The following is a 15,009-nucleotide window of genomic DNA, read 5'->3' as shown; positions in this document are numbered from 1 at the left end:
ACGGAAACAAAACGGTTCAGAGGGACTTTATTCAAAAATGGCAACATAGCACTGGCTACCATGATACAGATGCATCACTGACAAAGATGGAACAAAGGGAAGAGGTGGTCCTCAGTAGAAGATATGGCCACCCCTAATGTTGATGCAGGCTTTGCACTGCCTGTCCATACTTAGAACCACGTTGTTGATAAATTCTTGCAGTAACATCGTCCATTCCTCTGTCAACACAATCTTCAGCTGGTGAACATTTTCTGGTGGGTGTGGATGTGCTGCTAGGCATCTCCCCAGAGCGTCCCATATGTGCTCGATGGAATTTACATCAGTGGAACAGGCAGGCCAATCCATACGCGAACAATGTACTCACTTTCCAAAAGCATATCAACAGCTGCAGTGCGATGGGGTGTGGCATTATCATCCATAAATATGAACTCGTGGCCAATGGCACCTCGGAACAGATGCACACTGGGAAGGATTACCTAAGTACAGTAGTGTGCACCGGTTACAGTACTGCCTTCCAGTATCTGAAGTTGTGTACGTCCATCCAAGATAACGCCTCCCAAGACGAGAACACCTCAACCGCCATATCGATCCCTTTCAGTGACGTTTGCGAGGTGATACCGTGTGCCAACCTCTCACCAGATTAGCTGACGTCCAGAATCGCTGCCGAGACTGAATCTGCTCTCATCAGTAAAGAGTACCTTACCCCATTGCATTGCTGTCCAGTCCTTGTGTTCGATGCACCACTGTAAATGGTATCTTCGATGGGCAGGTGTTAAAGGGACAAATTGTGGAATCGCCTGGCCACAGTAAACCACAATATTCTGTGCAGCTGTCTGGTGTAGGTCCCTTTTGGCCTGTAAGAGTACATAGCGGTCATCATTGGGTGTTGTTTTTCGTGGACGACCACCACTGCTTTTCCTTCAAACAGCTGCACCTGTCCAGTCCTTGTACGCACGTGAGACGATGCTATGGGCACTACCGAACTCTGCAGCCACACTCCTCGCACTTCGACCTTCCTCAAGCTTCCCAATTATTCGACCCTGGGTAAAGTCATCCAAATGTTGTCTACTGGCCATTTTGTTGTCTGTAGCACTGTATGAAACCAATCGAACGTCTGTAATAATCATGCTCACCATTCGGTAATTTGCACATAGCTGCTGCTTTTGTCTGTTTATGTGAGGCCCCTCATCACGATTCAAATTTTGCATGTGCATCAGCTTTCTACTGAACGGCCACAGTTATGCAAATCGCCACAGGCTGTTTCGTTTGATTTTGTGGTTGTAACCTTTAGAAATAGTGTTGGTCCTTCAGTTTTGCACACTAGTGTATATTATAGTAAACAACAAAATATAACTAATAATAAACAATACAGTAAAATTAAATTAAATAAAATGTAAAGAATTGCCAAAGAAATAAACCACATCCCACAATTCCTTATAATAACTTTACTATCTTACAGTATATCATGTTAAATAAATATCTAAAATTATTTCTTGACTAAATATCTAAGAGTATGGTTGTTTATGCATGGTAATGCGAGATATAATCAAACAATGCATGTATACTTCCTGTGTAGTAGAAATGATGGAAGTGCATTACCCATGCATAAACAACCTTTTTCACTTTTGTATTCTTAGACATTTAGTCAAGAAATATTTTTAGATTAAACCATGCAAACCATCAAGCATCTCTCATATTGCGAAATTATACTTCATAACCGGGTTGTGACTATTGTAACCACAGGGTACCTGCCCACCCACCGATGAGTAAGCCAACAAGCTTCGAAACGATGCCATCTGGGTGGAGGTATCCGCCGAGAATAAGTAACATTATTCTTGTCCACTGGTGAAGTTACTTATTCAAAGTAGAGCAATACCTCGGCAACTCATTTTGAAGGTATTCACAATATGAAATATAATCAAACAATGTATGCATACTACCTGGGTAGTAGATGTTGTTATTTGGTTTTTAGGAGCATTAGCAACTAAGGCCATATTGCTCCGAGGATATGCGGTGGTCATTTTCTGTCCTTTCCGCATCCTCCATATTTGGTGGTCACGGGCTCGAATCCCGGTCTAATCAAGAAGCGAGTGCTACGCACTGCTACTCCTGCCCACTTGACTACGGAGGCGCCCTGGATAGCAGAAATGATGGAAGTGCATTAAAAAAAAAAAAAGTAAAGTGCAGCCATTATCAACCCACTGCAGAATGGAAGCCTCCTCAACAATTCATGCTGAGGGAATTGGACCATAATCTGCCACGCTGGTCCAGTGCGGGTTGGCAGATTGACCGTATTCAGCAGTCAGGGGCTTGAACCCCAGTCTACTCAAAGAGCGTGTGCTACTGCACTCTCGCTCCTGCCCACTCGGCTACGGAGGCCGGAAGTGCATTACCAATGCCTAAACAACCTTTTTTTAAATAAAAATGTTTTCCATGCTTTTTTTTTTTCATTCTTAAGGATTATTGTTATGCATACATACTTTTTTTTTTTTAGAACCTATAGTACTTAGTACTGTGGAGAGGTTGAAAAGATGAAAGAAGATACTTGTCGACAATAGACTTGTACTTCTGCAGATTGTAATTTTCAGGAATATATGAAGGAAAGTTGTTTTGGAAAACATTAGTTGAATGAATAAATGAGGAAGAAGAAAAGCTTGGACTGCTTTGAAAGAGAGAGAGACAGTGGGAATTATAGAAGCCAATTCAGAAGAACAGTGTCCATGCAAGTAACTATAGAAAAGGCATGCAACAGAGAGTGGAGAGACTCTGTTACAGATGAGACATTAATTAACCTAACTGCCTCTTTTGAATGGAATCTAAAGGCCTGCGAGAGGTTTTGGGGACACCACCCCAGATGTAGGAACAATATTCCATGGTAGGCCAGATCTGCGATTTCAACAGAGTAAACGACTGTTTCGACAAAAAGTATAGAGAGAGCAAAAGAGAAAACCAAGTTTTTTAGATACAGAGGAAGCAATATTTGTAATGTGCTTTATGCCAAGAGGGATTAGAAGTCAGAGTAATCCCCAAGATCTTGCCTAGAAATCGGAGTGTCATCGAAGATAAGCATAGGAGCAGAAGAATCCTTTTTTTTTGCGAGATATAAGATAGTGCTGAATTTAGAAGGACTGCAATTAAGTTTTCTTTGCCCCACTGAAGAATTACCTGGAGATCTGCATTTAAGGAATTAGAATTGGATATTCGAGAAGTATCTAAGTGGGGCTTAGAGGGGAACAGGTATCCTGTGTGTGTTATCAGACACTCAGCCTAAAACACTGATGGATCCAATATCTCTCTATTACAGAAGATTTAGGAGAAGTCTGGTTGGCCTGCCTCCCTAAAATCCACTCATGCACACCTTCTCGATGGTAAGCCCTGTTAAGTCACTTAGGTGGTAACGAACGTGTAGAATGGTTCTCTTCGAGACGCCTGGTCAGCGTGAAGAGGAAAAGACCAAACCCTCCAGCATATGACAGCACGACAAAACAAATGGCCCTCAGTCCCCAGCGGCTTTCACTACCCCTCTTACGGCAGCGAGAGGATCAGAGTGGAAGCAGAGGGTGCTAAGAATCTCTGGGTATGACCAGGCTGCCATGCATGGAAACTGAACTTGGCCTGTTATAATGTAAGATCACTCATCGGTGAAGACAGGATATTAGAGCTGGGAAAGGAATTAGAAAATGTGAATTGGAATATCTTCGGTTTGGCTGAAACAAGAAAAAGAAATGAATCACTTATAAGTTTATGAAGTGGAAATCAGCTGTACACCACTGGAAACAGTGAAAGGAGTGAAGGTGAAGTTTGGTTTCTGATCCATAAAGATTTAAAAAACAACATTTTGGAATTCAAAAGTACATCACCAAGGGTGTCAAGACTAATACTCAAGATTTCTAAGAGGTATAAGAAATGTACACCAAAATTGAGTCTTCTAGATGAGCAAAAAAAACACTACACTATTATTATGGGGAACTTCAATGTTAAGGTTGGAAAAAGACAAAACAGCGCAGAAAGGAGAACTATAGGAAATTTTGGAAATGGTGAAAGAAATGAAAGAGGTGAAAGACTTGTGGAATTTGCAGAATGTCAAGGATTGTCAGTAATGAAGACTTTTTTCAAGAAAAGTTTGAACAGAAAGCGGACACAGAAGAGTCCAAATGGATTAACAACTAATGAAATCGACTTCATCCTCACTAACAGAAGATATATTGTGAATGATGTTACCGTCCTGAATAAGGTAAATGTTGGAAGTGATCACAGAATGTTATGATGTACGCTTGATATAGATGTAGGAAAGGAAAGGAAAAAACTGACTCAAGTAGTAGTAGTGGCATGCGATGCAAGAAAGCAAATGTATGAGCTTATGCAGCATCAGCCAAAAAAAAAAAAAAAAAAAAATCACACCATTCCCTCCAAATGCCTGTCCAGTTCCGCCTTAAATTTATTCAACCTATCAACTTCCACAACGACAGATGGAAGTTTGTTCCAGCAATTAACCACCCGCTGGCTAAAGGCAAATGTCCACACATCTATTCTACATCTGTCTTTTCTTAATTTCAATTTATGCCCCCTTAGGTTCGTAATCTGAAAAAGTGGAAGGATCCCATCAGAATTCAGCGTGCTCAACCCATTCAAGGCCTTATATACCTCAATCAGATCACCGCGCAGGTGCCTAGTCTCCAGCCACTGCAATTTGCAGAACTTAAGCCTCTCTTGGTAAGAGGATCCCTTCATTCCCCTCACCAATCTTGTTGCCCTTCTCTGTACACACTCAAGTAAATCTACATCCTTCCTAAAATGAGGCCTCCAGACCTGTACGCAGTACTCAAGGCGTGGCCTGACCATTGCCTTATACAGAGGGATAATCACCTCCTTTTCCCTGCTAGCAAAATTCCTATATATCATTGACAAAACCCCATGACCTGCCCTGGCAGCCTGTCTGCATAGCTCAGAAAACTTCATATCTGCCTGCACAATTACTCCCAGGTCTTTTTTCATTTTCTACCACCTTAAGTGTAGTACCACACAGTTGGTATGTTTCTCTGGGGTTACTTCTACCCATATGCAGTACTTTGCATTTGTCAAGGTTAAACTTCAGTTGCCACTTCTTAGCCCATCTGCCCAAGTTATCCAGATCCTGTTGCAGTAGCACACTGCCATTACTGTCATTAACAACCCTGCCAACCTTTGTATCATCTGCAAACTTCGACATTAAGCCTGATATACCTTCATCAATATCATTGATAAATATACAAAACAACAGTGGACCTAACACTGAACCCAGTGGGACTCCACTAATAACATTAATCCAAGAAGAGCAGCACCCATTGATTACCACCCTCTGTCTTCTCGCACTTAACCATCCTTTTATCCATTGTAGCAACTTACCCTTAATACCATTCTGCTCCAATTTATACAATAGTCTTCCATGCGCAACAGTGTCAAAAGCTTTCCTGAAATCCAAATATATGATATAAAAATTATTTTTTGCATCCAGTTCCTTTGTAACCACATCATAATAACCTATCAAATTTGTCAGACAAGACTTTCCCTTAACAAACCCATGCTGTGTCTGAATTATTGCTGCAGTCTTGTCTAGATGATCCTGCAATGCATCTTTAACCAGCGACTCCATTATTTTACCAGGAACAGAACTAACTGGTCTGTAATTACTCGTGTCACCCTTCGATCCCCCTTTGTGAATTGGGGATACATTTGCATAACTGGTCTGTAATTACTCGTGTCACCCTTCGATCCCCCTTTGTGAATTGGGGATACATTTGCACATCTCCAGTCCGTGGGAACCTCCCCTGAGTCCAAGGATGCTCTCATAATTATGGTTAAGGGTTTGCTTAGTTGCTTTGCTGCCTCCTTTAATATAACTGGATAGATCCCATCCACCCCAGGTGCTTTTCTTACGTTTAACTTCAACAATTTCTCTTCCACTTTGCTCTCAGTTATTACAAAATCATTAAGTATCTTGCTACAATTTGATAACCTTCTGCCATTTTCAAACCTTAATAATTCCTCACGTGTGAATGTAGATGCAAAATACTCATTCAGTTTGTTTGCTATCTGAGCAGGATCCTCAACAGTCGAACCATCGATGTCAAGTGGACCAATCAGATTCATACCCTTCCTTTTAGAGTTTACATAAGTAAAGAAATCCTTGCTGTTTTTCTTAGCATCTTTTGCCAAGGATTTCTCGTAATCTGCCTTCGCCTGCCGAACCTCCTTTGTGACCTGATTACAGATTAACTTATATCTGCCATAGGCTTCTGAGTCGCTTGATAATTTATATGCATCCCATGCATTTTTCTTCTCTGTTACGAGTCTCATTAGTTCATTTGACAACCATTTAGGCCTACACCTTGAACAATATTTCTTAATAGGTATGAAACTTTTAGTAGCTTCCACGATTAATTCCTTGAATGCTTTCCACTTAGAATTTACTGTTGGTAACATCGTCAGTTGATCCCACTGTACAGAATTTAAAAACTGTCGGAGACCACTGTACTCACCTTTACGGAAGCAAAAACCCTTTCCTTTACCCCTGATGGTAATTAAATCTTTAAGTAAATCCCACGTCAGTACACTGTGATCACTGCCAGCTAGTGGTTCTTTTATCTGCAAATTCCTAATACATGAATGATCACTGCTGATAACCAGATCAAGAGTATTACTTTCTCTGGTTGCCTCTCTAACATGCTGCTGCAGAAAACAATCATCCAATAAATCCACAAAAGTCTGACTAATGTGTGAGTGCCCAACCCACAAGTCCAGTCAATATCTGGGAAGTTAAAATCCCCCATTATAAGACATTCCGATTTACGAGCCCACTCTATTTCTCTGTACAATTGTTCATTGTACTCATTCAAGTCATTAGGCCTATAACACACTCCTACTCTAATATTTGCTTTAGCAGTGCTTATGTCACACCAAACTGACTCAACAGTGCACTGTTCATCTATATCAACTGGATGCACTTCTTTTGATTTTATGTTTTTCTTTATTAACAGCATAACACCTCCTCCCTTCCTATCCTGTCTATCCTTTCTATACACATTGTACTCCCCAAATTCCAGTTCGGCATTCCTTATATCTGTGTGACACAACGTCTCTGATATCCCAACAATATCCGCCTTTGATGTCTTGACCAACACTTCAAATTCATCAAATTTATTGATGAATTTGAAGTAAATAATACAAAGGTCTTTGAGATAACAGAAGAGGAGAAAAAGCAGTATATACTGGAACTTAAGAACAAGTTTGAGCTTCTGCAGACTGCTCAGGACCAAGATATCGATGAGGAATATTACAACTTTCTGAAAGTGATAAAGCCCAAGAAACCTATAGGGAAAAAGAAATCCAAAGAAGAAACAATTAGTCAAGAAACACTTGATATGATGAACCGAAAGTGAAAATGAAGAGCAAGATAAATACTAACAAGGAAAAAATTGAGTATAGGAAAAAATTGAGTATACTGAGTTATGCAAAACCATTAGAAAGAGACTCAGAGAGGACATAAGAAGATTTAACACAAGGAAAGTAGAACAAGCATTAAAGGAAAACAAAGGATTTAAATCAGCAGCCATGAGCAGTAATACAGAAAGACAAATGATACTGAAACTCAAGAATAGCGATTGTGTACTTATAAACAGCAGAGAAGGCATAATTCAAATAGCAGAAGACTACTATAGAGAATTATATAAGGAGCGAGGGAATGATGCCAGCAGTGTGGAAGATGGATTGCAAAGTAGCAACACATACAACATACCCGATATTCTTCCTGATGAGGGAGAACATGCACTGAAGAAAATGAAGAATCAGAAAGCGCCGGGGGAAGTTGAATTACTGTAGAGTTGTTAAAATTGGGAGGAAGAGACATAACACAAAAACTGGCAAGACTCTTCAACAAAGTGCATTAGAAAAGGTATGACGCCTAAGCAGTGGAATAATGCAATCATAGTTTTGCTGCATAAGAAAGGAGATAAATAAGAAATTGGAAATTATAGACCAATTAGCTTGTTATCCCACATCTACAAGTTGTTCACAAGGGTCATTACTAACAGATTAGAAAGAATACTTGATGAGAATCAACCGAAAGAGCAAGCTGGCTTTAGAACAGGATTCTCAACTATGGATCACCTTCACGTAATATCACAGCTAATGGAGAAAGCAAATGAATATAAAACACCATTATGCCTGGCATTTGTGGATTATGAAAAGGTATTTGACTCCATACGGCATAAGGCAATGTTTCGGGCATTGGAAAGACAAGGCATAGATACTCCACATATGATTTTGAAGAAAATATATAAGAGTGCTACCTCCTTCATTAGACTAGACAAAGACAGTAGCAAATTTAAAATCGAGAAAGGAGTTCGACAAGGAGACACAATATCTCCGAAGCTGTTTACTGCTGCCCTTGAGGAAGCTTTCAGAAGATTAGACTGGTCGCAGAAAGGAGTCAATGTGAACGGAGCCTAAACCATTTACGATTTGCAGATGACACTGTGGTCATAAACCACGATCCCAAAGAATTAGAGGAAAATCTTAATCAGTTATGCACAGTTAGTAAGGATTTTGGACTAAAGATGAATATGGCTAAAACAAAAGTAATGATGAACAAGTATGCCACGGAAAGGGAAATAATGATTGAAGGTAGCAGTAATTGAAAAGGTGGAGTCATATACTTATCTGAGACAAGTTATTAGCTGTAATAATGATAAATGGCTGGAAGTCAAGAGAAGAATAAATTTTGAATGGATAGCATTCAGGAAATATAGTCACATACTGAAGAGCAATATCCCAGTTTGTCTGAAACGTAAAATAATGAACCAATGTATACTCTCCACCATGACATGGAAGTGAAACTTGGGCACTCACCAAAAGAATGGAAGAGAAGCTGAGAACTACAGAGCGAAGAATGGAACGAATTATATTGGGAATCAGACTGTTAGATAAGAAGAGAAACACATGGATTAGGCAGCAAACTCAAGTAAAGGACATTCTTATCAAAACTCAAATAAAGGACATTCTTATCAAAACTCAAATAAAGAACTAAAATGGTCTTGGGCAGGACACATAGCTCGGAGACATGATGACAGATGGACTAAGAAAATAACAGAATGGTACCCAAGAGGAGCTAGAAGAAAACCTGGAAGACAAAGGTGAAGATGGATAGATGAAATTCATGAGTTTGTGGGTAGTAAATGGATGGCCAGTGCTCAAAACAGAAGGAACTGGAAAGTTGTTGGAGAGGCCTTCATCCTGCAGTGGATTAAAAATGGCTGATAATGATGATGATGATGATTCGAGAAGTTAAACTGTTTGGGCAGGGTTTCTCACACTGGAAGGTTGAAAGCAATGTGCTATCATCAGCAAAACTATGGATAGGATTTCCGGTCAATGGAAGAAGGTCATTAATATACAAGAGGAAAAGAATGGGAGAAAGAACTGAACCTTGCAGAACACCAGCATTAGTGGAGAAGTTAGAAGACAGAGAGCCAACTACTGTCACCCTTTGGTGACAGTAGTTGGCTCTCTGTGACCATCCACTTCTGCATTCAACTTTGCTAAGCTCCTTGCCTTGGCAATGCTGAAAAGAAATTTATTCCAATGTTGTACAACATGCTCAAGCTAGCCAAAGGAAGACATAGGTTCCATATTTTTTTAAAGAAAACATGAGGCTGGTGATGAAATATGCACTGCACAGTAACCCAAACAAACAAGACTGTAGGTGGACAAGGATGCTATATTGAACAGTTATGCATGTACCAATTTTATACCAAACTAACTCAACATAATTAAACAAACTAACTAAAACTAACATACACACAAATTGACTAACTAACCAAACAAACAAAAAAAAAAAAAAAAAAAAGTTCTTGTTTATACTCCAACATGACTACCGGGTCAGTGAAGTTAACAATAAATTAATCAATACAAATGTTAATCGTATTTAGCAGTCACGAGCTTGAACCCCGGTTCACTCAAAAAACATGTGCTACTGTACTCACGCTCCTGACCACTCAGCTACATCAGTCCAAAATAAAACTAAATCAACAAATTCTAAATAGAAATCATTTAAAGCATTAATCATGGATGTTACTAGGCTTTTCATACTAAGAAATGCTATTCAGGATTTCAGCCTAAGTCAATGTCAGATTAACTATTGAGACTTGCGGCAGAGAAAAAAAATGCAACAGGATGCATATAAATTATCAGACACCACAGAAATCTATGGCAGATATAAACTGGTCTGTAATCAACTCACAAAAGGAGGTTAGGCAAGTGAAGGCAGATTATGAGAAATCTTTGCAAAGGATGCAAAGAAAAACAGCAGACTTCTTTACTTGTGTAAACTCTATAAGGGGATGAATCAAATTGGTCCACTTGATATTGATGGTTTGATTGTCGATGATCCTACTCAGGTAGCTGACAAACTGTCTGAGTATTCTGCATCTACATTCATATGAGGAATTCTCTAGGGAAGGAGGCCAGACGTTTACCAAACTCTAACAGGGAGCTAAATGATTTTGTAATAACTTAAGTTAAACAATGGGAAGGCATCTGGGGTGGATGGAATCTATCCAGTTATATTAAGGGAGGCAGCAAAGGAAGTAAGCAAAGCTTAGCCATAATTATGAGAGCATCTTTGGATTCAGAAGAGGTTCTCATGGACTGGAAAAGTACAAATGTACACCCCAATTCACAAAGGAGGATCAATGGGTGACATGAGTAATTGCAGACCTGTCAGTTTAACTTCTGTTCCAGGGAAAATAATGGAGTCACCGGTTAAATAAGTAATGCAGAATCATCTAGACAAGACTTCAGTTAGAGTTCAGAAACAGCATGGGTTTGTTAAGTGGAAAACTTGTCTGACCAATTGGATTAGATCAGCGGTTCCCAAACTTTTTTTGGCGCGGAATCCCTATACGTTGTTTCAACCCTAACTATATATATAGTTATTATATTTAAAAAACTATATACAGGGTGTTTCAGTTAAACGTTTCAGAACTTCTAAGAGGGGTAGGGTACATCCTGACAACTCGAAATCATATAGCAATGTGGGGTCGGAAATGCTTTCCTGAAGCGGTGTTGTACACAGAAGCACCATAAAAAGAAAAGAGACCGTAAGTGAGAAATCGTTTTAATAATACATGAAAAGAAGCAAAAGGTACATGGATTAAAGTAAGTGTTCGAAGTTTCTTCCACGGGCTACAATGCACGCCTCACATCTCCGACGCATGGACATCCGAACATTCTGGAATACTCCAAGCGAATTTCGAATTTCTTCGGCAGCTACTGCGATTCTTGCAACCAGCTCCTCAGCATTGTCAACAGGGGTGTCATAAACTAGCGATTTCATATGACCCCAGAAATAAAAATCAAGACATGATAGGTCGGGTGACCGAGCAGGCCAACGCACGGGACCACCACGTCCGATCCCCTGTTGACCAAATGTGACATCCAGGTAGTTACGAACATCTCCGCTATAATGGGCAGGGGCTCCATCGTGTTGGAACCACATTGTGTCGATGCAGAAATCTGTTCATCTCTCAAAAGTTGTGGCAATACTTGCTGCAGAAAGATCAAGTAGATAGGTCCGGTTAGACGACACGGTAACAGGTAAGATCCGATGAGGTGATCTCCCATAATACCGGCCCATACATTGACCGAAAATCGAATCTGTGCTGCATGACGTCGTATTGCATGCGGGTTCTCGACCGCCCAGATATGGTCGTTATGCGTGTTGAAAATTCCTTCCCTTGTGAAGGAATTTTCACGGTCATATGTAATCGCTAGTTTATGACACCCCTGTTGACAATGCTGAGGAGCTGGTTGCAAGAATCGCAGTAGCTGCCGAAGAAATTCGAAATTCGCCTGGAGTATTCCAGAATGTTCGGATGTCCATGCGTCGGAGATGTGAGGCGTGCATTGTAGCCCGTGGAAGAAACTTCGAACACTTACTTTAATCCATGTACTTTTTGCTTCTTTTCATGTATTATTAAAACGATTTCTCACTTACGGTCTCTTTTCTTTATGGTGCTTCTGTGTACAACACCGCTTCAGGAAAGCATTTCCGACCCCACATTGCTATATGATTTCGAGTTGTCAGGATGTACCCTACCCCTCTCCGCCTCCGTAGCCGAGTGGGCAGGAGCGGGAGTGCAGTAGCACACGCTCTTTGAGTAGACCGGGGTTCAAGCCCCTGACTGCTGAATACGATCGATCTGCCAACCCGCACTGGACCAGCGTGGCAGATTATGGTCCATTTCCCTCAGTATGAATTGTTGAGGAGGCTTCCATCCTGCAGGGGGTTGATAATGGCTGCACTTTACTTTACTTTTTTTTTTACCCTACCCCTCTTAGAAGTTCTGAAACGTTTAACTGAAACACCCTGTATATAGTTATTATTAAAAAAAATCATTCTTAATATCTGGAAAATATTTAATTAGGGATTCAAGTAAGCTGTGAAGATGACTTCTAATGTCATTACAGATTTCATTATCTATGCCTAGTTCAGATTCTTGGAGAAATTCACTTAAAGTTGGAAAACAGTCAAAAGTATTTTGTTCCACAGCAGATATCCAATATTCTAATTTACGTGACAACGACAACAACCTATCTTTGACTTGAACAATATTAATTTCTTTTTCTTGTAAAATTGCACATTACCCATTCAATTTTGCAAATATATCAGCTAAATAAGCAGATCTTAATAACCATGATGTGTTTGATAATCTGTTAGATAACTTAAATTTAAATTTATCGTCAGTGAAGTACATTAAGAGTTCTTTCCGTAATTCAAAAAATCTGGCAAGAATCCTTGAGTTCTACCTTGTGACAACCACCTTACTTCCGTATGTAGAAGTAAACTGGTGTGAAGACTACCCATATCTTCACACAAAGCTTTAAAAATCTGTGATTGCAATGCCCGACTTTTTATAAAATTAATAATTTGAACTGCTTCTTCTAAAACTGATTTCAATGTGGCTGGAATTTGTTTTGTAACTAACCATATCTGTGAAGAATGCAGTGATTAGAGATACAATTTCTTGCAACATTCTTAATTCGTGTAACAGCACCAGCTATTGTTCCTACCATTGATTTAGTTCCATCACTGCACACGGCAATACATTTTCCCCAGCTTATTTCATGTGTTTTCATAAAATTATCAACAGGGTTAAATACATTCTCCCCTGTGGTGTTTAGTTCCAGACTTCCAGAAACAAGAAAGATATAAAGGGCACCTTGTCTTGCGGAACCCCTGAATTTTATCACGGAACCCTGGGGTTCCGCAGAACACACTTTGGGAACCGCTGGATTAGATACTACAATGTGGTCACAAAGGATCTGGATGCAAAAAAATTTGATATCATATATTTGGATTTCAGGAAAGCTTGATACTGTTGCACATAAAAGAAGACTGCTTTACAAATTGAAGCAGTATGGCATTAAGTGCCTGTTGCTGCTATGGATAAAGGGATGGTTGAGTGGGAGAAGAGAAGAGAGTAGTAATCAATGGACATTGCTCTTTTTTCAACTAATGTTATTAGTGGAATCCCCAGGGTTCAGTGTTGGGCCCATTGTTGATTTCTATATTTATCAATGATATTAATGAAGGTATATCAAGCTAAATGTTAAAGTCTGCAGATGATACAAAGGTTGGCAGGGTTGTTAAATGACAATATACTACTGCAACAGGATTTAGAAAAGTTTGGCAGATGGGCTGAGAAGTGGCAAATTAAATTTAACATTGACAAATGCAAAGTACTGCACATGGGTAGCAGTAAACCCAGGGTAGTAGAGAATGAAACAGACTTGGGGATAATTGTGCAGTCAGATATGAAATTCTATGAGCAGGCTTCCAGCACAGCTCATGGGGTTTTGACAATGATATGCAGGAATTTTGCTAACAGGATAAGGAGGTGATTATCTCTTTGTATAAGGGATTTGTTGGGCCACATCTTGAATACTGCATACAGGTCTGGAGGCCTCATTTTAGGAAAGATGTAGAGCTGCTGGAATGAGTACAGAGAAGGGCAATGAGGTTAGTGCGTGAAACAAAGGGTTGCTGTTACCAAGAAAGGCTTAAGTTCTACAAATTGCAGCATCTAGAGATAAGGCACCTGCAAGGTGATATGATTGAGGTGTATAGGCCTTGAATGGTTTGAGCAAGCTCAATGCTAATGGGATTCTTCCTCTTGCTCAGATTCCACACTTGAGGGGACAAATTCAAACTGAGGAAAGACAGTTTTAGAATAAATGTGTAAAAATTTGCCTTTAGCCAGTGGGTGGTTGATTGCTGGAACAAATTTCCATCTGTCATGGAGGCTGATTGCTTAAATAAATTCAAAGCTGAACTAGAGAAACTTTTGTAGTGAATGGATGGGCGAAACAGGAAGGGTTTTTTTTTTTTTTTTTTTTGGCTGATGCTATATAAGCTTGCTTTCTCAAATCATATGCCTCTACTAATGCTAAAAAATTACATAAAATTTACTAAACTCAAAAGTTAGCTGCTGTTGCACATTAAAAGAATTCTACACATCCATGAATTCTACACATCTGCCCTCAACCCATTCTCACCACTTCACTTTATTAAAGTAAAATTACTTACTCATACCAGTTAGTCCACTTGGGGTAAGGACACGACGTGGAAAATCTGTTTGACATACTAATTCAAGTACCATTTTATCATCCACATCATCATCTGTTTCATTTCCATCATCTTCTTCTGCCCTCAAAAAATGTATATTTCTCAGTCTATTGTACCTTGTCCATCTAATATTGTCAAGTACACCCTGAACATGGGAAGTGGCAGCATGACGGCTTGCAGCATTTAAAGTAGCTGTGGTTTGACGCGTTGTAGAAGTAGTCACACGATTTCTAGAATTAGTTGTACGAGCTGTAGCAGAATTTCCCTGTTAAAATAAATTATGAGCAATCATATAACACAGCCTTCACTCCAGATAATCATTATCATAAATGAGCAGAAGAGACTTA

The 15,009-nt window shown here is 39.7% G+C and overlaps 1 protein-coding gene across 4 annotated transcripts in view; it reads right to left on the bottom strand.

Moving 5' to 3' along the window:
- LOC150077729 (putative palmitoyltransferase ZDHHC13) overlaps positions 1 to 15,009 on the bottom strand; it is a 121,123-nt gene that overhangs the window by 71,633 nt on the left and 34,481 nt on the right. For 3 of the 4 annotated variants that reach the window (XM_090385546.1, XM_090385542.1, XM_090385545.1), the window contains exon 2: positions 14,624 to 14,927. In XM_090385546.1, the coding sequence (XP_090241672.1) occupies positions 14,624 to 14,927 (304 nt within the window). The remainder of the gene's footprint in view (positions 1 to 14,623; positions 14,928 to 15,009) is intronic. The other variant, XM_090385543.1, reaches the window with a different exon arrangement.

Source organism: Mastigoproctus giganteus, chromosome 11 (genome assembly GCF_048544385.1).
Source record: "Mastigoproctus giganteus isolate SK-2022 chromosome 11, ASM4854438v1, whole genome shotgun sequence".
NCBI classification, from domain to species: Eukaryota; Metazoa; Arthropoda; class Arachnida; order Uropygi; family Thelyphonidae; genus Mastigoproctus; species Mastigoproctus giganteus.
The sequence above is the reverse complement of the archived record's forward strand: the minus strand, read 5'-3'. Positions and strand labels throughout refer to the sequence as shown.